Consider the following 20,835-nt stretch of genomic DNA (forward strand, 5'->3'; position numbering starts at 1 on the left):
GGTTGTAGCTTTTGCAGTGCTGACGCATGGTGAGCCTGAGCCGTGCCGCTCATTGATGTGATTGGTTATGCTGACAGGCTCTTCTAAGCCATGGCACGGCAGGAGAGGAGCTGCTGTTTGCAGAAGACTGTGGTTGTGAGTGGATGTGGGGCTGAGTCACTCACACACACACACACACACATGCACACACACACACACACACACACACACACACACACACACACACACACACACACACACACACACACACACATACATACATATTCACAGGCCCACACACAGACACTCACAGGCACATCACCTGGAGATGCTAGCAGAGTGCGGTGTATTCTCAGGCTGTCTGCTGTTACAGGTCGTCTGCTTCCTGTGTGCTCTTTGTGATGTCTAACTGAATATGTGCTCATCATTGTGTGTGTGTGTGTGTGTGTGTGTGTGTGTGTGTGTGTGTGTGTGTGTGTGTGTGTGTGTGTGTGTGTGTGTGTGTGTGTGTGAGAGTGTGTCTGTGTGTGCATGTGCATTTGAGTGTTTGAGATTTTGTCTGTATGTGTGTGTGTGTGTGTGTGTGTGAGGCCTACAATGACGGTGCTCTCCAGAAATATAATTTTCTGCTCATTTTAATTGAATTTCCAAGACTCGGTCGTGCCTCGAAAAAGGGGATCTACTTAATACAAAAAGGGGAGCAGAGACCAAAAGTTGTCTCTTTTTTATGTTCAAGATTGTGGAAAGCATTTGAGAAGCATACATTACAGCATAAGCCTGATAAAGTCCCAGCTCCGCCTAACGACTTATCGCATATAATTCATGTTAACTGGCCTTTCCTTTTCTTTGACATTTAATCACTTTCAGTCATGCACTCCCTTTTTAGTGTAGCTCTGCCATATTGACTTGTAGGGCTGAATTTCTACATAGAATCGTGGCTAAAAATGCATTGGTGGTGAATGTGTGCGTACACCCACACTGTCAGCGAAGCCTCGCATCTTCATGTTGCCTCTAAGCTTCAGAAGCCAGAGGTCACGGCTGTGAGAACACACACAGTCTAAATACCAAGTCCTGCTCGTTTTTTTTTTTTTTTAACAGGCTGACTTGAAACCACAGTTTGACAGAGCTTTCAAAGACCTGTCACCGGCTGCTACATGTTCCTACCAACGCTCAGATGTTTCCCACCAGGCAGACAGGACGCCACATAGTTTTGATAGCAGACAGCAAAGTGATGTTAGAATTCCTGATAGCATCAAAATAATTCATTAATGCTAAAAATAAAGAAGAGTATCAAAAAGGACAAGAATAGAAACCCTCTGATTTGTGGTATTTTTAAACCTTTGATATGATCAGCATTTTACTTTTGCAATCTCTCTCTCTACCCCCCACCCCCTTCCTCTCACTCTCTCACTCTCAAAACTCAGTGGTGATTTAGGGTCCTTAAATTGAACCTTGGCACTATCCCTGAGGTTATGTATTTCCAAGTCATTCTAAAATTATGGGCAGGACCCAGGCAAGACTGTCATGCGTCTCATAAACTGTGACAGTTCTGTTAAGGCCTTGATGAAATATGTTACCTGTGGGCTCATATGGAGAAGTGATCCCCAACTGTGTGCGTGTGTGTGTGTGCGTGTGTGTGTGTGTGCGTGCGTGCGTGCGTGCGTGCGTGCGTGCGTGCGTGCGTGCGTGCGTGCGTGCATGCGTGTGTTTGTGTGTGTGTGTACGTGCGTGTTGGTGTGTGTGTTTGTGAGCCACAGTCTGACGGCATAGATTGTGCAGGAATAAATGTATAGGTGTAATAAAGTTTGGACATTTTGTCTTAAACAGAGAGTCATTCCCGCATGCTGCCAGAACAGTTTCAACCCACCTCACCAAACTGTAGCACTCTCCTTACACTTTCCATGCGTGTACATAGCTATAGATCCATAGTTGCACTGACTGTGCATTCACTTAAGCTATATCACGTTTACCACGGCTGTATTTTCTGCTTTATTGTGTCTGTTCTTTACTATGTCAAGCTCCAGCTGTGCCTTTGACTGGTGTATATTATGTGGACATGTTGAGTTCATTTTCACAATTTTCAAAAAAGTTCAATTCCCTAAATAAGATTCATTGATGTGTTTTTTAGACCTCGGCTTTGTTGAGTGTCCCTTCACTAAACTGTACCACTATATTAAACATGAAAGACAATCATGGTCCAGACTGTGATGTATTTCCACTGTTTCCTTAACATGAGCTTCGAAGGTCAAGTCCCAAAACTGTATAGCATGACACTTAATGTTTCCTCCTGGGAGAAATTGACTGCATATCTACCGACTCATAAATGAACCCGGGCCCTTCTGGTTACACATGGTTAGATAGTGCCCCCTTTATGGGTTAACAAAGGATGTCCATCCACAGCTGTAGAATGTGTCAGCAAACATGGTACACGGCGACCTTTTGACCCCGGCGCAGTTCTGTTTGTTTGTAGGAGCTTAGAGCCACAGAGCCTGAGCTGGAACCTTTCTGAAACCTTTCTGAAACCTTTGTCTCAGCCCTGGCGGCCTCTGCCTACTGCCTTATCCAGTGAAATACACACTCACAGTGTGTGTGTGTGTGTGTGTGTGTGTGTGTGTGTGTGAGGAGAGCCTGATTGGTAAGATGGTGCCACCCGGGCAAATGGGAGGCATCTGCGCCGCGTGCCCCAGTGGCAAAGTGGGTGGGATGGATACGGCGTTCGATCCAGAACACGACTCCTGATCCGCGTCACCGCCCAGGTGTGTGTCCTCTCCCTCCTCTTCTCCCTCGCCGGTCTGAAAAGGGAGCGTGCGAGGAGACTGTACTAGCCATGGGCCATTACCTCCTTTCAGCTGGAATGAAGGGGAAAAATACAAAACAGAGAAGAGACCTATTAGAGGGGATAAAAGAAATGTTAACTAAAGAGGCTCTCAGTGCAACTCTCTAATTCTCCTGCTCCACGAACTCTGACTCAACATGTCTCACACGGCTGACTAGGCACTATGATTGTTGCTCAGCAGAGCTCAATTCCTACAGTTACTTCCTTTGGGATGCTGGCTAGCGAGAGAGTAACATGATGAAGAAGATGATGATGATGATGATTATTAGTAATAGTAGTTCTAATACTACTGCTACTGCCACTACCACTACTGCTACTAGTTAGTACTACTATTACCACTAGTAGTTATATTATTAGTTGTTGTAGTAGTAGTGGTACCTCTACTATCCTCTCACCGTGGATTCAGAGATCATGTGCATGGTTGGTGACTGTGTAGTCCGAGGTGCTTAGGTGATTTTCACATTGTAAAGGAGGATGAATTTATTCATTTATTGAAATATTTATTGTATTTAAAAATATATATTTCTAGGTATAGAAAGCTTTATTTTAAAGAGGAAATGCATAGGGGACTTGACTTCCAATCAGTGGGATTGAGAGGGAAACAGAAAACCTATATTTTTCAATATCTTCAAATGTTTCAGGCTCCTGGGTTGGGTCTCGGCTTGTCCCAGATTTTTGTGCACATTCACAGTTAATCTAGAGAGGTGAATTATGCAAGTCATCTCCTGTGAAAATGCTTTTATGTTCTGAGTTATTTTGTGACTCCATTCCTCATAACAACTATTGCAACAGTAAATATTATGAGTGGGAAAGAAATGTGGGATGCTCCCTGATGTAGAGCTGGAGTTTCACCACCTTCTCTTAATGTTTACCAGTCAAGCAACTTCCCATGACGCCTGGCACTCCCTTTGCTTTGACTAGCACAGAGCGGGCTGACGCGTGGGGGCACTGCACTGGCAGCTTTCAAGTCTGAAACATGACCTATCTGTCACTGCCCGCACCTTTCGAGCCCGCTCAACTTTATGAAGAATTTATTTGCAATTCTTAAGTAGCTCTTACATAATTTTAAATCTTTCCGTGTGAGTGAGTTCTGGCCTGTCCTATTTAATATTAACCATACTGGCAATCATATGGACAGTTAAGGCGCCTTGTTTCATCAAAGGGAGAAGGTTGGGTCACAGTGTACTTAAGTCGACTGCTTTATAGCTCTGAGTAGGTTATATGAAGACTCAGGTCTTTCATCTTTTGACAGTCTATCATCTCGTCAAGTAGTGGTAGTGGTCATCAAGTAGTGGTACTCAACCTGTCAAAATTCTCTCCATATATTACTGTAGAATGCGTGTTTGCGATGTATGTTAACATGCTTTGAACCTCTCTATAAATAGAATCATCACAACTGTCTCACTCCCCACTGAAGGAAACTTGGGATCGTGGATGAAACACTGGCTTTTACTGGGACTGGGAAGTGGAACAATTTATTCAGAATTAGGCCGCTTGGTTATTATTTTTGTCCACCTCTGTCTGGGCTTTTAATTGGAGTCATTACCTTGTGTTCTTATTTGCTTATTTAGGCCTCTGCTGCTTGTGAGGCTGTTTGTCTCGCTGTAGGGACATGAACATGATGGCATATGATGTCTGATAAGTGGTACCTTTGGCCTTCAGTAACAACTGCAATTTATCAGTATATACGTGTGTGTGTGTGTGCGTGTGTGTGTTTGTCTGTGAAGTGAAAGTGTGTGAGTGAATGAAGAAGGAGAAAGAGAGAGAGACAGGGATAGAGTGGTAGAACTCAGTAAAGACAGTAAGAGTGATGACACTGTTGGCCGTAAAAGTGCTCACCTTGAAGAGCCCCGTCCTGCTCCAATGGCCTGTGCAGAGGCCCAGCAGGAGCCCCCGCTGCATGCACGCCCTGACATCACGTTCCCCACCCCACCGCCCCATCCCCAGCGCTGTCGGCAGCAGAACGGCACGAGGCTGTCAGCCCTGCTCCCCAGTGGCCCTGCACTATACAGTAGGGGGCTGGCTGACTGGGTGGCTGGGTGAGTGACTGGAAGTGTTAGTGGCTCAGCAACCATCCCTCCTCCATTTTGTTTGGGCTTTTGAATGAGTGGTGCTGAGCGTGCAGCTGTCAGTCAGATGTGCCTTGGTGGGCTTTCCCCTCCTAGCTGTTGCCAGGCATCACACCACCCAAATGGAACGCCTACGATGGCCAGCACCTCCTCGCTGCAGCCAGAGTCGTCAGATTGTGTGTGTGTGTGTGTGTGTGTGTGTGTGTGTGTGTGTGTGTGTGTGTGTGTGTGTGTGTGTAAAACAAAGAAGAGAATTGTCAGAGATCTGTTTTTTCCATGCAAGAAAGTTAACAAGTGATTCGCGAAAGTATATGGGTTTCCGTACTCCAGCCAGGCTTGTAAATACTGAATCTTATTTTTTCAAAAGCTGTAGCTCAAGTCGGCCTGATCAGAGATTCAATGGGGAGGGACAGGCCAGAGGAACACTTGACAGTTTCACAAGGTTTTCATGTAACGTGGCCATTCAGATTCAGGAAAGCCATGTCTGTTTAAAATTTGCTGCTTAGATAACATTATAATGTTTATTGAACCAAACAGATTTATGAAATTGTGTATTTAGAAAGAAAGGCTTTATACAATGAAGTCAGCAAATGATTGATTACAGTGGATATAATTGCTCCTTTTAAGTCCAGTTTTTTTCCAGCTTTGGTTGATTGTGTTTTTTTCTCTGGTGCCAAAAATATGGAAGTGGTTTGATGAGAGCGATAATGACTGTGAGGACAACCCTCCTCCTGAACCAGACTGGAGCTCTGTCAGTGGCGGTGCTCTTTGAATATCCCCTGAAGTAAAGAAGCAGCTGGACACTGGTAATTAAGCACGGCTGCAGATAGAGAGATTGGGGGTCGGGGGGGGGGGGGGGGGGGGGGGGGGGGGGGGGGCAGTGAGGGCCGGCCATCAGGTGGAGCACAGTGCTGTGGCATGACGTGATGTGATGTGACGTGACGCGGCGCAACTCAAATTAAAGTTCAAAGTTACTTTTACTCAAATTAAAGTTCAAAGTTACTTTTATTAGCGTGACTGATGAGATACGGTGTTTCCAAAGCAAGAACAAAAACAAAACAAGGCATGAACTTTGTAGCATAACACTGAAAACACACCACGAATCTCTGCACAGACACTTACAAAGCAAGAGAAAGCTGGTGGCTCACTGATTTTATGGTGGGTTGTGGAGTGGGGGTGTGTGTGGGGGGGGGGCAGTATCTCCGTTTCCTTTTGTCCATGTCCTCCTTATCAGTGTCCGCTGGACTCCATCCTGAGCCATGAACTGTAGTTCATAGACATGCTGTGGAGCAGAAACGAAACGCCGAAACGCCCCGGTGGTTTTGTTCAGTTGAAAAGGATCAAATGTGTGAAATTGTCTCTTTTATTGTCTTTCCCACCCCCCCCCCCCCCCGCCCCCCCGCCTGCAGCCGCCCCAAAGCTGAAGCGCATGAAAAGCCCCGTGTTTGTGGCGGAAGGCAAGAGACACACGCTGAAGTGCGAGGCCTCGGGCAGCTCCATCTCCTACAAGTGGTACAAAGATGGCAGCGAGCTCAAGAAGAGCAAAGAGATCAAGATCAAGATGGGCAAGTAAGTGAACACCATGGTCATGTTACTCCTGATCCAGTGAGTTCAAATGAAAAACAATAACAATGGACAGTGCATGTGAAGTCAAAATGGCAGAGTTTATATTTACCAACGGCTGCTATGGCTGGCTTTACATTGACCATGCTTGCTCTGGCTTTACATTGACCATGTTTGCTCTGGCTCCACAGACACATCTTGTGCAGACCCTGGCTCCAATTTTGCAAATAGGGCTGACCAATGTTAGCTTAATTTCTGTGCATAAGCACATGCCATGCTGTCCATGTGTTTAACAGGTCATTGTCCTGGTCCATTCTTCTCAACCTGTGGAGTGGAGAGTTCAGACATAAAGTTGAAATTAACTGTTTGTTTATACATATCATATATATATATATATATATATATATATATGACTACAGCACAGGCTTCATCTTCAACTGAGTGATTTATGCAGTGATGGTACTTGACTGCTGACAGTTGAACACTCGAATGAAAACAGTGCAATTGGAGAGAGAGGGAGAGACTAGGTTTTCGATGGACATTACTATAATGTTCCACGCGGTAATGCTTAATGATGCATGCCTGCACTTGGAAATCCAGAGAGTCCATTAACCTCACTGGACTGTGGCCACGTGGACGGCCTGCTCCATATGAAACCCAGCACCAGGGTCTGCAGAGGCTCCTTCTGTGGGGACACTCCCTGGGTCTGGTTCTGCCTTTGGACCACTGACAGCTTCTGTCTATGGGGCTTCTTGTGTGGTTCTTCTTTATTATTAGGATTAAAGTCATTATTATTGTTATTAATGTCTTAATTGTGTTATTGTTCAATGGTATTGTATTAGTGTGTTATTGTGTGATTTATTAGTAATGATTGTGTGATTATTGTGGTTATTTTGTGTGATTGTGATTTTTGTGGTTTGTTATTAGTGCGGTAATTTTGCCATTAATCAGGTTTTCATTCTATATGCGTTTGTTGATATTCCACACACAGAAGAAACTCCAGGGTCCAGATTAACAATGCCAGACTCGAGGACTCTGGGAACTACACATGTGTGGCCGAGAACATTCACGGAAGGGAGAATGGCACGAGCACCGTGCATGTCCAAAGCAGTGAGTACACAATCCTTTCTCTCTCTCTCTCTCTTTCTCTCTGTCTCTCTCTCACTCAAACACACACACTCTCTCTCTCTCTCCCTGTTGTTCTCTCTTCTCTCCCTGTTGTCGTCTCTTTTTCTCTCTTTCTGGATTTTTTTGGGAATGTTTTGGGAATGTGCACACTGACTCTCATTATGACGGTGGCCATGGCACCGCTCTATACTGTCCCATGAGTGATTCCCCGAGACAACAAGTGCACATAAAACGGAGCATATGGCCGTCCAGCATGGGTCTCTCTCTGTGTTGTGGGCAGGCCAGACTGAGGAGCTCGGCAGTTCTGTCACCTCCTTGACGGAACGCTGACGTAAACCACACAGCCGGAGCGATCTCGGAGTGCGGCAGTGTCAGCAGCGGTGTGTGTGCATATACACACAGCTTACTGGCTTAGGGGGGATCCTCACTCAGCAAACCTCAATCTGCCTGTTTACACTACACAATTACATGGTTGCACTTTGTGTATGTGTTCCGTTTGAAGTAACAAGAACAACAAAAAAAAAGGGTTGCCTGCCTAAAGGAAGTGCTCATTTTGTCAGAATTTTGTAAATAGCCAGTGTGGGTGCCAGACTCCGATAGTCCGGGTGCTCTGTGAGGTAGTGAGGCCCGTCCTGTCAGTCATCAGTGCCTATGTGCGAAATCTAGAGCGCTTTATCACCAGAGGCTTCCTCTAATCTCTCACCTGAGGGCTGCTTCAGGTCTGCCTCTCTTCACACACCCTCTGCTTTCTCTGTCAGGAGGGGAAGAGTTACTGCCGCACAGATTGCTGGTGTCGGTGGGCGTGTGTGTGTGTGTGTGTGTGTGTGTGTGTGTGTGTGTGTGTGTGTGTGTGTGTGTGTGTGTGTGTGTGTGTGTGTGTGTGCATGAGTACATTACATATGTGAGACAAATCGAAAGACTGCTTGCATTGTGTCAGCAGCAGTGGCGGCAGGCGAGACTCCGTGTGTTGGAACTCTGGCAGTGTGGAGACAGAGGGGGCAGGGTGGAAGGCAAGACCGAGCCCATCAAGGGTGGTATCCCCCCAGGCAGGCTACTGCCCCCCCCCTCCCCTCCCTCTCTCCCTACTGACTACAATAAACTAGAGAGAGAAAATGGCATCAATTGCGTGAGCTGTTGAAGTAAGCTAGCCTGACGGTGTTTTGCCAACACTGAGGCACTGAAGTGGATACAAGCCTGGGGAGGCACTAGATGAATATAACAGCTGAAGAAATTGCTACCTTGAGCTGACAGCTTATGATAAGAGCGCTTACCCGTCCAGTCTTTTTTATGGGGGAGAATGTGCGCGAGGTTGGCCTTCATTTGCATTCTGTCTCTGCTCGGATGGACGAAGGGAACGCGTATTCCAGGAGCCAAGCTAACCTTAGGACTTGAGGTGATCGCTGAAATGAGAAGACATACATACTGTAGTACATACATACCCTAACATAGTGGTACTACTACACTTTGATATGTGTCGCTACTCTTAAGAAACTGCCAATATGCTTTGATGTGAAAACATAAAACTAGCCAGATTTCTGGATCTACGTTGAGTCTACTGTAGTCTAATACCCTGCGACAAATGGTTCTCGGTTGAATATAGAGCTCACCTAACCTACGCAAGTGGTACAGGTGTGTCACTGCAATAGCTGAGGAAAAAATAAACAAACTCCGTAGAGGGATGTCTCAGTAGATCTATTTTGTATCATCTTTTGTTCGCTTATATTTTGTAAATATTACTGAGAAATAAGCCTCCTGTTCTGCTTCTGCTACAAGCCATAGTCCAATCATTATGGGATTCTCCAGGACCGAAGTTATCAATGCCCTTCACTTTAACTGAAGGTCGTGAGGAACAGGCAGATGCAAGAAAGACATAGCTTCAGTTTGTAGTTGCAACCATATTCAACAGTTGAGACTATGCATAACTTTGCCTCACTTCCTCAGCTTTGGTTGCAAGCTTCTCCTCTTCCAACTTCTAGATAAATAAAAATCAAGGTATAAACTGACCTATGGCTCAGAAATCGAGCTGTGAAACAAACCTGTGGATTTTAGTGTATTGTTACACCTCTAATGACTGGATTTGGGTTTGTGTATCAGGGGAGTGTGTTTGTGGTGTTGAAGAGGCTGAGACAGCCTGTAGCCTCATTGTTATTTGGGTCTGTGTGTCCGCTTGAGCAGGAGAGAGAGAGAGGAGAGGAGAGCAGGAGAGAGAGAGAGGAGAGAAGAGCAGGAGAGAGAGAGAAGGAGAGAAGAGCAGAAGAGAGAGAGGAGGAGGAGAGAAGAGCAGAAGAGAGAGAGAGGAGGAGAGAGAGAGGAGGAGAGAGAGAGGAGGAGAGAGAGAGGAGGAGAGAAGAGCAGAAGAGAGAGAGAGAAGGAGAGAAGAGCAGAGAGCAGGAGAGAGAGAGGAGGAGAGAAGAGCAGGAGAGAGAGAGAGGAGGAGAGAAGAGCAGGAGAGAGAGAGAGAGGAGGAGAGAAGAGCAGGAGAGAGGAGGAGAGAAGAGCAGGAGAGAGGAGGAGAGAAGAGCAGGAGAGAGAGAGGAGGAGAGAAGAGCAGGAGAGAGGAAAGGAGAGAAGAGCAGGAGAGAGAGAGAAGGAGAGAAGAGCAGGAGAGAGAGAGAGGAGAGAAGAGCAGGAGAGAGGAGGAGAGAAGAGCAGGAGAGAGAGAGAGGAGAGAAGAGCAGGAGAGAGAGAGAGGAGAGAAGAGCAGGAGAGAGAGAGAGGAGGAGAGAAGAGCAGAGAGCAGGAGAGAGAGAGAAGGAGAGAAGAGCAGAAGAGAGAGAGGAGGAGAGAAGAGCAGGAGAGAGGAAAGGACAGGGGGAATGAGAGATGAGAAAGACAGAAGAGAGGGGAGCTGAAATAAGAGAAGAGGGGGACTCAAAGAGGAGAGAGGAGAGGAGAAGAGGGGAGAAAAGAGAAGGGGGAAATGAAAGATGGAGGGGAGGAAAGCGAAAGTAGCTCTGGCATTTCAGAAGCATCAGTCCAGCTCAGCTGTGGAGTGTGGTGTCACGCAGTCAGAGGCGTTGGATTCCTCCCTGGGTGTCTGTGTTGTGCATTATGCATATCTGCTCCTCAGAGATCTGACCCTGCTCACACATGCCATGCATGTGGTGGACGCCTCGGTGTGTGTTTGTCACACACACACACACACACACACACACACACACACACACACACACACACAGACATGGGTGCACAGGCATTCACTCATGAATACACACACACACACACACACACACACACACACACACACACTCACAGACATGGGTGCACAGGCATTCACTCATGAATACACACACACACACACACACACACACACACACAGATACTCATAAATAGACATACACGTAGACAGAGAGAGAGTGAGAGGGAGAGAGACAGTGAGAACATGTGTGAGCGGAGAGTATGATGTTTTCACCAAGAGTAAAGCAGTGGAGAGAGTGAGAGAGTGAGAGGGAGTGACCCCACCCCTACCCCTCAGCCCAGAGGCCAGACTTAATGAAGATAAACAACACCTCCTCCAGTCCCAGCAGTCCCTTCCCCCCTAAGGGACAGGCCAGCGCACATGACCGGCGCCGGACACAGCCGGCGCTTGTGTGGGTACTGACCGCCGTCACGGCCCATCGCCGCGGCACCGTCCTCTACCCAACCCCATCTGCCCTCCACGGGGTGGTCAGCGCAGCGGAGACGCAGCTCAGGGGTTCTCGGCGGGGTCAAAGGCCACGGGGAGGCGGGTAGTTCACCGGGGCGACTGGAAAGGTCACGGCTGCCCCCTAAGAGCACCAAACGAGGCGCGAGAAAGGGCTGCTGCGGTCGAGCTCACCCCTGACCACCCCCCCCCGCTCCTCCTCTCCTCCTGCAGCAGGGCTGGGTGTCACGGCCCTAATGGCTCATTGGCTGTGACAGGGCCAAGCAGGCTGCTGACTGTTTAGCCAGCGGAGCATTCGGATGTGGGCAAACAGGACGAGAGGATGCTCACCTCAGGCGCTCGGAGGCGCACTGCAGTGAACACACACACACACACACAAACACACACACACACACACACACACAAACACACACACACACACACGGTGAGGTTCCCACCTCGCTTCAGCTAAACTAATTTTACAGATTAGAGGCGGGCGGCCGAGTGTTTGGTGTGGTCTTCGCGCTTCGGTGAGAGTCCATTCATGTTTTCCCTGGGGGGTCGCTGGGGCTCAGCCCACTGTAAAACAGGCTGTATTTTCTTTCGGGGTCACTTGCAGCCAGGGTTCACTTGCACGTGAGCTCTGAGAAATCATGCGTCCTTGCATGCATCAGTCTTATCAGTACTGTGTGTGTGTATGTGTGTGTGTGTGTGTGTGTGTGTGTGTGTGTGTGTGTGTGTGTGTGTGTGTGTGTGTGTGTGTGTGTTTTTATACTTTATTTTTTATATTTTATGCAGTGTACCAGCCAACGTGTGCTGTGGAATTCTATAAAGCCCTGTGGATTGAATAGGGGTAATTAGGAATTACAGGTCAATATTTCCGAGCCTTTGCTTGACTTCATGCATGCATGTGGAAGTGTTTCTGTGGAAAGCTGCACATTGTGATAATTACGAGAGCTGTCATTAACATAGCACTACATGTCAGAGGTGAACCTCACAACGCCACACACACACACACACACACACATTTGTATGCCACACACACACACACACATACACACACACACACACACACACACACACACACACACACATTTTAATACCTTTATTTGTGTTCACATTTTACAATAGATTTCATTGAACACAAACAATCTTAGGCATTGTAAACCCAGTAGCCTATGTCTCTGATCTCAGTTCATGGGTACAAAAAACAGCGCCTTCTCCAGATGTGGTGACTGCCAATTATCACAGAAATTGAGCAGAATTTTGCTAGAGCCTTTGCTCTTGTCTTAGAGAGACTAGCAATCTGCAACCCCCTGACTACTAGTCTGTGGACATTACCTAGGCTTCCTAATATATACACCAACAGTTTACATTTGTACCCAAGCTGTACAACAATGTCTCTGAGTGGCTGATACTTTAAAAGCTTTGTAAGGTAGGCATCCTCTAGACTGTAGTCAAATGCACAGCCTACTTCAAGAATGATTACTTCTCTGCTGTCCTCATCAACAACAACAATATCTGGCTTTTTTGCAGCAACATTTGAAAACACATTATTTCCACTATTACGGAGTTTGAACATGCAAGGTGAGACGCATACATTCTTGTAGATTTTGCATGGTGAAGCATATGGAATTATGTGTTCAACTAGTAAGCCAACAATTCTGTCATGTATGGCAATGTACATTCCCTTATACACATAGCAGCCATTCAGAACATGAGACAGGGATTCAATAATTATCTGACTATCATGGTGCAAACAGTGGGAAGAGAATGTGTTAGGGTACCAAAGAGAAAGATTGAGTCTAGTTGGAAGAACTTGTAGTCTGGCTTTGGCTGCAAAAGTCACTATGTCTTCATCAACTGCAGAGTTTTTGAGTATTGAGTGAGAGACAGCATGATCTGCAGTAGGAAGGCAAGCAAGCTTTCCCTGTAGTTTTAAACCAGTCCATTGTTGTTGCTGTCGCTGTTGTTGTAGCTTTACAAGGTACCTTCGTGCATTGTCAGGTGATAGATGATGTCCTGTATCCACAACAGTAGCCCTTACTGAGGTTAAACTGTCAGTTATCAAATCCTCAGAAACGATTATGGTTTCTGTGTCAGGTTTCACCCAGTCCAAGGATACTCCGACTCTTACGCAAAGGTCATTGAGGTCAGGCCAATCTGACCAGACCCCAAAACCAGCACAGTGTGTCTCCATTTTAAAGTTTGATTTTCTTTTGAAGCCCAGGAAGCTTGGCTCACCTTCTCTTGCCAGGGACACACACACACACACACACACACACACACACTCACACACAAAATTTGTATGCCACACTCCTTCACACATACACATGCTTACATACACACACACACGTACCAAGACCTACAGCATGTTTAGGATAAAGGCTCAAGTTCTGCTGAGATTTCCATGAGGTGCATCTAAATCTCTGACTTAAGAACAGTGTCCTTAGGGGGCGCTTCACACAGCCAGTGAACAAGAGAGAGAGAGAGAGAGAGAGAGCAAGAGAGAGAGAGCGAGAGAGAGAGAGAGAGAGAGAGAGAGAGAGAGAGAGAGAGCTAGATAGAGAGAGCGTGAGGCAAGAGGAATGTGTTGATGGAAAACGCAGCTGGGCGGCTGATTGTTCCAACCTCATCAGTCATGCTGGGGCCCACCAGCAGCAGTCACACACACACACTCAAATGCACCCCCACACAACTAAACCCCCTAACACACACACACACACACACACACACACACACACACACACACACACACACACACACACACACACAATACACACACACACACACACACTCAAATGCATCCCCACATAAACACCCCCCTCCCCAACGCAAACACACTCAAATGCACCATCACACAAGTGACCCCCACCCCCACACACACATACACACACAAACACACCCACATACACACACACTCATATGCAACACCACCCCAAACACACTCACATTTGTGTGGCCACTCCACACCATGCTACCTCACCCTCAGAATGTATCTCCGTAATACACTTTAGTCTACCACCAGATATAAGTACAACCCTATAGCACCCTTAAACACACTTTCAATTAAATAGTCCATGTAGATCTCATGTGTCCCCTTTCCACACACACAGACACACACACACACACACACACACACACACACACACACACACACACACTTAAATTCAAGTACAACCCTACAGCACCCTTACACACATGCGCAATCAAATTGTCCATATAGCTCTTCTGTCCCCTCCACACACACACACACACACACACACACACTTACATTCATCCACAGATGGTGCGGCCCTTTCAGCTGTCCTGAGTCTCTGTTCACCCTCTCCTGCTCTCATTTCCATGTACCGCTCCTCTCCCGCGGTGCAGAAACATGACGCTGCTCATTGACTGCTAGGCCACCGTGTCAGCAGCTCTGTTAAATCCAGGGCTTCCTTGCGTGACCCTCAGCCTCCCCTGCCTTCTCCCTGTCCTACTTTCTCCCTGTCCTGCCTGTCCTGCCTTCTCCCTGTCCTGCCTTCTCCCTGTCTTCCCTTCTCCCTGTCCTGCTTTCTCCCTGTCCTGCCTTCTCCCTGTCCTGCCTTCTCCCTGTCTTCCCTTCTCCCTGTCCTCCCTTCTCCCTGTCCTGTTTTCTCCCTGTCCTCCCTTCTCCCTGTCCTGCCTTCTCCCTGTCTTCCCTTCTCCCTGTCCTCCCTTCTCCCTGTCCTGCCTTCTCCCTGTCCTGCCTTCTCCCTGTCTTCCCTTCTCCCTGTCCTCCCTTCTCCCTGTCCTGCCTTCTCCCTGTCCTGCCTTCTCCCTGTCCTGTTTTCTCCCTGTCCTCCCTTCTCCCTGTCCTGCCTTCTCCCTGTCCTGCCTTCTCCCTGTCTTCCCTTCTCCCTGTCCTCCCTTCTCCCTGTCCTGCCTTCTCCCTATCCTGCTTTCTCCCTGTCCTGCCTTCTCCCTGTCCTGCTCCCTGTCCTGCCTGCTCCCTGTCCTGCCTTCTCCCTGTCCTCCCTTCTCCCTGTCCTCCCTTCTCCCTGTCCTGCCTTCTCCCTGTCCTGCCTTCTCCCTGTCTTCCCTTCTCCCTGTCCTGCTTTCTCCCTGTCCTGCTCCCTGTCCTGCCTTCTCCCTGTCCTGCTCCCTGTCCTGCCTTCTCCCTGTCCTTCTCCCTGTCCTGCCTTCTCCCTGTCCTGCCTGCTCCCTGTCCTGCCTTCTCCCTGTCCTCCCTTCTCCCTGTCCTCCCTTCTCCCTGTCCTGCCTTCTCCCTGTCTTCCCTTCTCCCTGTCCTGCTTTCTCCCTGTCCTGCTCCCTGTCCTGCCTTCTCCCTGTCCTGCTCCCTGTCCTGCCTTCTCCCTGTCCTGCTCCCTGTCCTGCCTTCTCCCTGTCCTGCTCCCTGTCCTGCCTTCTCCCTGTCCTTCTCCCTGTCCTGCCTTCTCCCTGTCCTGCCTTCTCCCTGTCCTTCTCCCTGTCCTGCCTTCTCTCTGTCCTTCTCCCTGTCCTGCTTTCTCCCTCCCCACCCTTCACTCCTTCATTCCCTGTTGTAAAGGGGGGGGGAATACAGACACATCACTTTCCATGACAGCACAAACGACAAGATTAACTGGGCTCAAATTACGCCAGAGATCTTCCCCTGGACGTTAGCGGTGGCCGTGGCTGAATGTGAAGTACCTGTAAGGGGGATCGATGCCATTGATTGCTCTGGTGGAGGGTAGGAGAGGATGGAGGGCGGAGTGGGAGCATTGGTGGCCACGTCAGCCCTGGAGAAGCACTCGCTCTGGGGGAGATTCGTGCCAGAGCCCCTGGCAGCGCAGTATTTACACTCCAGCCAAGCAGCCGTTGACAGCGGCCCTAATTCAGCACAAACGCGCCGGGTACACTTTGCATAAACACGTCAACAGGTGAAAAATCAAAAGCCAATCGTCGCTTCCCTGCTGTCTTTTTCTGTGGGATTTGAGCTTGCATTTGATTGTAATAGTTTCGAATTAGGATCACGTTTATTTTTCTTCACACGTGTGTGTTTATGTATGAGTGTGTGTGTGTGAGTGTTTCCATGTGTTTTTATGTTTGTAATTCCAGACATAATGGGATGGAGCGATTGCATGTGGGTTGTGCAGCAAGAGCATAGGGGTGCTCTTGTGTGTGTGTGTGTGTGTGTGTGTGTGTGTGTGTGTGTGTGTGTGTGTGTGTGTGTGTGTGTGTGTGTGTGTGTGTGTGTGTGGTTGTGGAGGAAACATGAGGAATGTGTGTATTGGCCATTCCAGTGCTGCGCTCCAGCCGGCGTTTGCCTCTTTGTAGTCGGCCTGCTACAGCTGCCCCCTCTCTCTCTGCCCCCAACACACACACACACACACACACACACACACACACACACACACACACCCACACACACACAGCTCCAGGTGCCACCCACTGTTCTCCTCCCCAAGGAGGAGGAGGTGGAGGAGGACAGCAACCAGCATGCTTTGCTGGTCTGGCCTGGCGTGTCTCTGCTTTACGCATTAGTACGGTTTCGCTTGTGAGGGCATTTATGTGTGAGAATGCACCAGTTTTGGTATGCAAGTGTTTGTGTGTGATATCTGTGTGTGTGTGCATGTATGTGTGTGTGCGTGTGCGTGTGCATGCTCTTCAAATGTGCAGGACATTGTGAGTACAGTTGCAGCTTCTAGTGACTGCATGTGTAACTGCTCCCGACGGTGTGTGTACCGTAATTTCCAAACTATTAGCCGCAGCTTATACATTGATTTTGCAACATTTCTTCAGCTATGAGGTTATTACACGGGGGGCATATGGTATTAATATGGTATTGTTTCTTTTAACTTGCATAAAACACTCTCCTGTGTCGTATACACAATGCGGCTAACACACAGGAAATGACTGTATGTGTCAGAGTGTGTTGAATGTTACCATGCGGTGTAACAGGGAAGCTACTCCAGGCCCGTAACTGAAGTGTTCCGTTCGCGACGCGTAAAACACATTTTAGAAGATTGGTCTATTTTTTTTTGAACGTACGAGCCACTGTCACATCTGGTGTAGCTACTTCCACTGATTATAGTGGAAGCTAATTGTTGCAGCAGACGCAACGCGAACGGAACGCTTCAGTTACGCGCCTGGTGTAGCTTCCCTGTAAGTGTAGGTGTAGTGCGGAGCTGTGCTGTGCTGTCAGCCTTCTTGCAGCAGGCATCTGACGCCACGATTTCACGCTATAGGGTTAGGGCAGTGGGTTGAACATGTGTGTATTTATGTGTGTGTGTGTGTGTGTGTGTGTGTGTGTGTGTGTGTGTGTCTGAGAGTGTGTGACTCAGAGGGAGGGACTGAAGTCTGCTGCTTTGTTCAGCTGGTTCAGCCCCAGAAGTTTCAGTGTGGCTCTGCGCCAGTACATGGCATGAGAGAGAAGAAGCGAGAGAAAGAGACATGCTGTTGAGAAGACGGTGAGGAAGAGAGAGGGAGGTGGAAGTGACAGAGAGGAAGAGAAACAGAAGTGAGAGAGAGAGAGAGAGAGAGAGGGAGTGAGCACCTCTTCATGGGCTGGTTAGTGTTTGCATCAGTGTTCTGATGTCGCTCTGACGAGAGACCCTGCCTCGCTCTCACTGCTGACGGGAGGACAGGAGGAGGCTGTTGGGGGGTGGGGGTGGAGGGGGCTGTGGCCCCCCATGGACCCAGATGTGTCCATGTGTGCGCTACCTGTGCTGCTGGTCTCTCTCTGCGAGGACCCCCGGGCTGGGGCTGGGGCAGGGGCTGGCTCCTCGGGCTCTGCGGGCATCAGCATCTCCTCACCCTGCGCTGCCCCCCTGCGCCGGAGCCCCAGGCCCTGCTGCCGCTGCGGAGGAGGAGGAGGAGGAGGAGGAGGAGGGGTAGGCAGTCCAGCCCCAGGGAGGAGCCTCCTGGTGCCCACTGCGCTCCTACTCCTGCTGCTCCTCCTGGGCCTGGCCGCCTGCCTGGTCCTCCTCCGCTGGGCGCTGGCACAGGGTAGCACGCCACGGGCCAGCAAGGACCCCGAGTGCCGGCCAGACCAGCGGACCAGGGAGCAGGAGGAGGAGGCGGCGGCGGCAGGGGGCAGCGGGACCCCCATGACCCACGTCACGGACACTCCCTCCGCCACCTCCTCTTTCTCCCCCACGGGCTCGGTGCCCACCCTGGCCCCTGGCGCCCCCTCCAGGCCCCGGGGAACTGCCCCTACACCCAGCCCCAGCCCCAGCCCCAGCTCCAGCCCCAGCCCCAGCCCCAGCCCCAGCCCCAGCTCCAGCCCCAGTTCCAGCTCCAGCCCCAGCTCCAGCCCCAGTTCCAGCTCCAGCTCCAGCCCCAGCTCCAGCCCCAGCCCCAGCTCCAGCCCCAGCCCCAGCCCCAGCTCCAGCCCCAGCCCCAGCTCCAGCCCCAGCCCCAGCCCCAGCCCCAGCCCCAGCTCCAGCCCCAGCTCCAGCCCCAGCCCCAGCCCCAGCCCCAGCTCCAGCTCCAGCTCCAGCCCCAGCTCCAGCTCCAGCTCCAGCCCCAGCCCCAGCCCCAGCCCCAGCCCCAGCTCCAGCCCCAGCCCCAGCTCCAGCTCCAGCCCCAGCTCCAGCCCCAGCCCCAGCTCCAGCCCCAGCCCCAGCTCCTCAGCTGCCACCGTTGCCCCGCCCGCTCTGGGTAAGTGCCTCTGCCGCTTGTTTACACACGAGGCCCTATTGTGCAATCGCATGCAATACTGTTCTTTGATTTCCCTTGTGCGTTGTCTCCGAAATGATTGTGGCAGACAAGACCAGGCACATCTAGCTATGTGGCAGGAGCAGGGCAACAGGAGGGGAAAATAAAGACAAGTTAATGAAAGGGGAAAAAAACAGGACAAAGTTCACACTAGACTGTCTTTTAAAGAAAAAGTATCTCTCATTGTTGCTCCTCTCCTCCTTCCTCTAGGTCCTTCTCCTCCTCTGAAGTTGGCAGTTGTTTGTAGTTTGGGCTCTTGGCTCTTGAAAGGGGCTTTTAGTCCATTATCATTAGTAATGCTCTGTTTATGTGACTCTGAAATTCTTGGGAAAGATCATGTTCGGGACCCTAGCAATTTTTTTTTTACCGTCCGAGCAGAGATCGAGGGGCCTTCAGTGTGTTTGTCATTGATCTTGCGCTGCATCGTATACTTGCTTTGAAGCCGCTGGTGTGAAATGTATATAAACATGATGTGCGCGCATATACAGCATGGGGTTTTGTTGGCTAGGGGCACTGCAACTTGTTGCTCTGTTGAAAAAATGCTGGAAAGATGGAAACCATAACAGAACATTCTCCCCAAATGGCGCTAGTCACTACTGGATGTCTGCTCAACACGCCCCACCACCCACCTCCACCCCATGGCGGTGCCAGACACGAACCAAAACATCACTGAAGCGTGAACTCTGGCGTCCCGTGGTGTAGGAAAACTACTGCGGCAGAAATTATCTCATGAACATCTCTCTTGCCCTTCTGTTCTTTGCTGTGACCATGTGTGTGTGTGTGTGTGTGTGTGTGCGTGTATTTCTGTGTGTTGTTGCATCAGGTCTTTCATGAATGTCGCTGTGCACGGACAGGCATGTGTAATGGAGAGGGCCCGTGCGAAGGCTTCTAGGAATCCCTTTAAAAGCGCGGAGATGTTTCACATAATGGAAACCACTCAAACTCACACCAGGAATGCAGCGCTGTATAATTTGACCTCTACGTTGAGCGATAAGAGATACCTGTCCTGGCCGTAACCAGAGACATCTCCCTGATGCTCGGCCAAGAATCCACAGGGGTGGACAGGTGGGTGTTGGGGGCATGGGGAGGGGTAACTGGCACTGGGCTGCCTTTTGGCAGGAGAGAGGCGCCTCCACCCCCTCCGCCCATCTGTCCCTGCTGCCACGTCCCTGACCTCCACTCATCACAGTAGGATTCCCAGCATCTGCCTCTCAGCGCCCGAACTGCCCAAACTGAGTCTCCAATTCTCATAGTGAGGCAGCACGGCTACAGCATCTCCTAACTGCATCTGAACAAGTGACTGGCATGTAGCTTCGTATGCTCTCTGTCCACACTGCATCCGTTAAATATGGGCGTCTATTGCGTCCAGAGCAGCGCGAAAAAAAGAGACGGGCATTCTGCTCAAAATGTTGTGTTGCCTCGCACCACATGGCACTGCTTCAAGTTGCGTACTGGACATTCCAATTGAAAACAGTGTAATTAAACTGATTTTGTTGCTTACGCTAGCTCGCATCATGTGTAGTTAGGATGTGGTGTTAGCTTCCAATTGTCATACTGAGCCAGCACTTTTAGCTTCCAGTGCCCATACTGAAGCGAGGCGGCTAGCAGTAGTCTGAGCTAGCTTTGCAGCGTCTGGCTTCGAATGCTCGTTTATGGTGGGACAACAAGCAGCAGCAGTCTTGGCTAGCTTTAGAGCGTCGGCCTGAAGCAAGACAACCAGCAGCAGCTTGCACTGGCGCTGCAGCATCTGCTTCTGCTTGGGGCTTCTTATAGCACTGTTTGGAAGGATAGCTGGATAGTTGTCTCTTCGCCCTCTTCAACTCTCTTTTTCATTGACCTTTATTCCTCTGAGCAATAGGGGCGATCCGTTTTGAAGGACACTGAATCAAAGTATGGCTGCACAGCTCGCCGCTGGTTTGAAAGAGGGGCTATTGGATGACATGATGTCATTTGTCAGTTTTCTCTGCCCTATGTTTGCA

The 20,835-nt window shown here is 49.5% G+C and overlaps 1 protein-coding gene across 6 annotated transcripts in view; it reads left to right on the plus strand.

The window, feature by feature from the left end:
- The window catches only part of nrg2a (neuregulin 2a), a 76,927-nt gene that overhangs the window by 27,614 nt on the left and 28,478 nt on the right, over window positions 1–20,835 (plus strand). For all 6 annotated transcript variants that reach the window (XM_042092530.1, XM_042092529.1, XM_042092527.1 and 3 more), the window contains exons 2-3: window positions 6,294–6,453; window positions 7,439–7,557. In XM_042092530.1, the coding sequence (XP_041948464.1) occupies window positions 6,294–6,453; window positions 7,439–7,557 (279 nt within the window). The remainder of the gene's footprint in view (window positions 1–6,293; window positions 6,454–7,438; window positions 7,558–20,835) is intronic.

This window comes from Alosa sapidissima, chromosome 5 (genome assembly GCF_018492685.1).
Source record: "Alosa sapidissima isolate fAloSap1 chromosome 5, fAloSap1.pri, whole genome shotgun sequence".
Classification (NCBI taxonomy): domain Eukaryota; kingdom Metazoa; phylum Chordata; class Actinopteri; order Clupeiformes; family Clupeidae; genus Alosa; species Alosa sapidissima.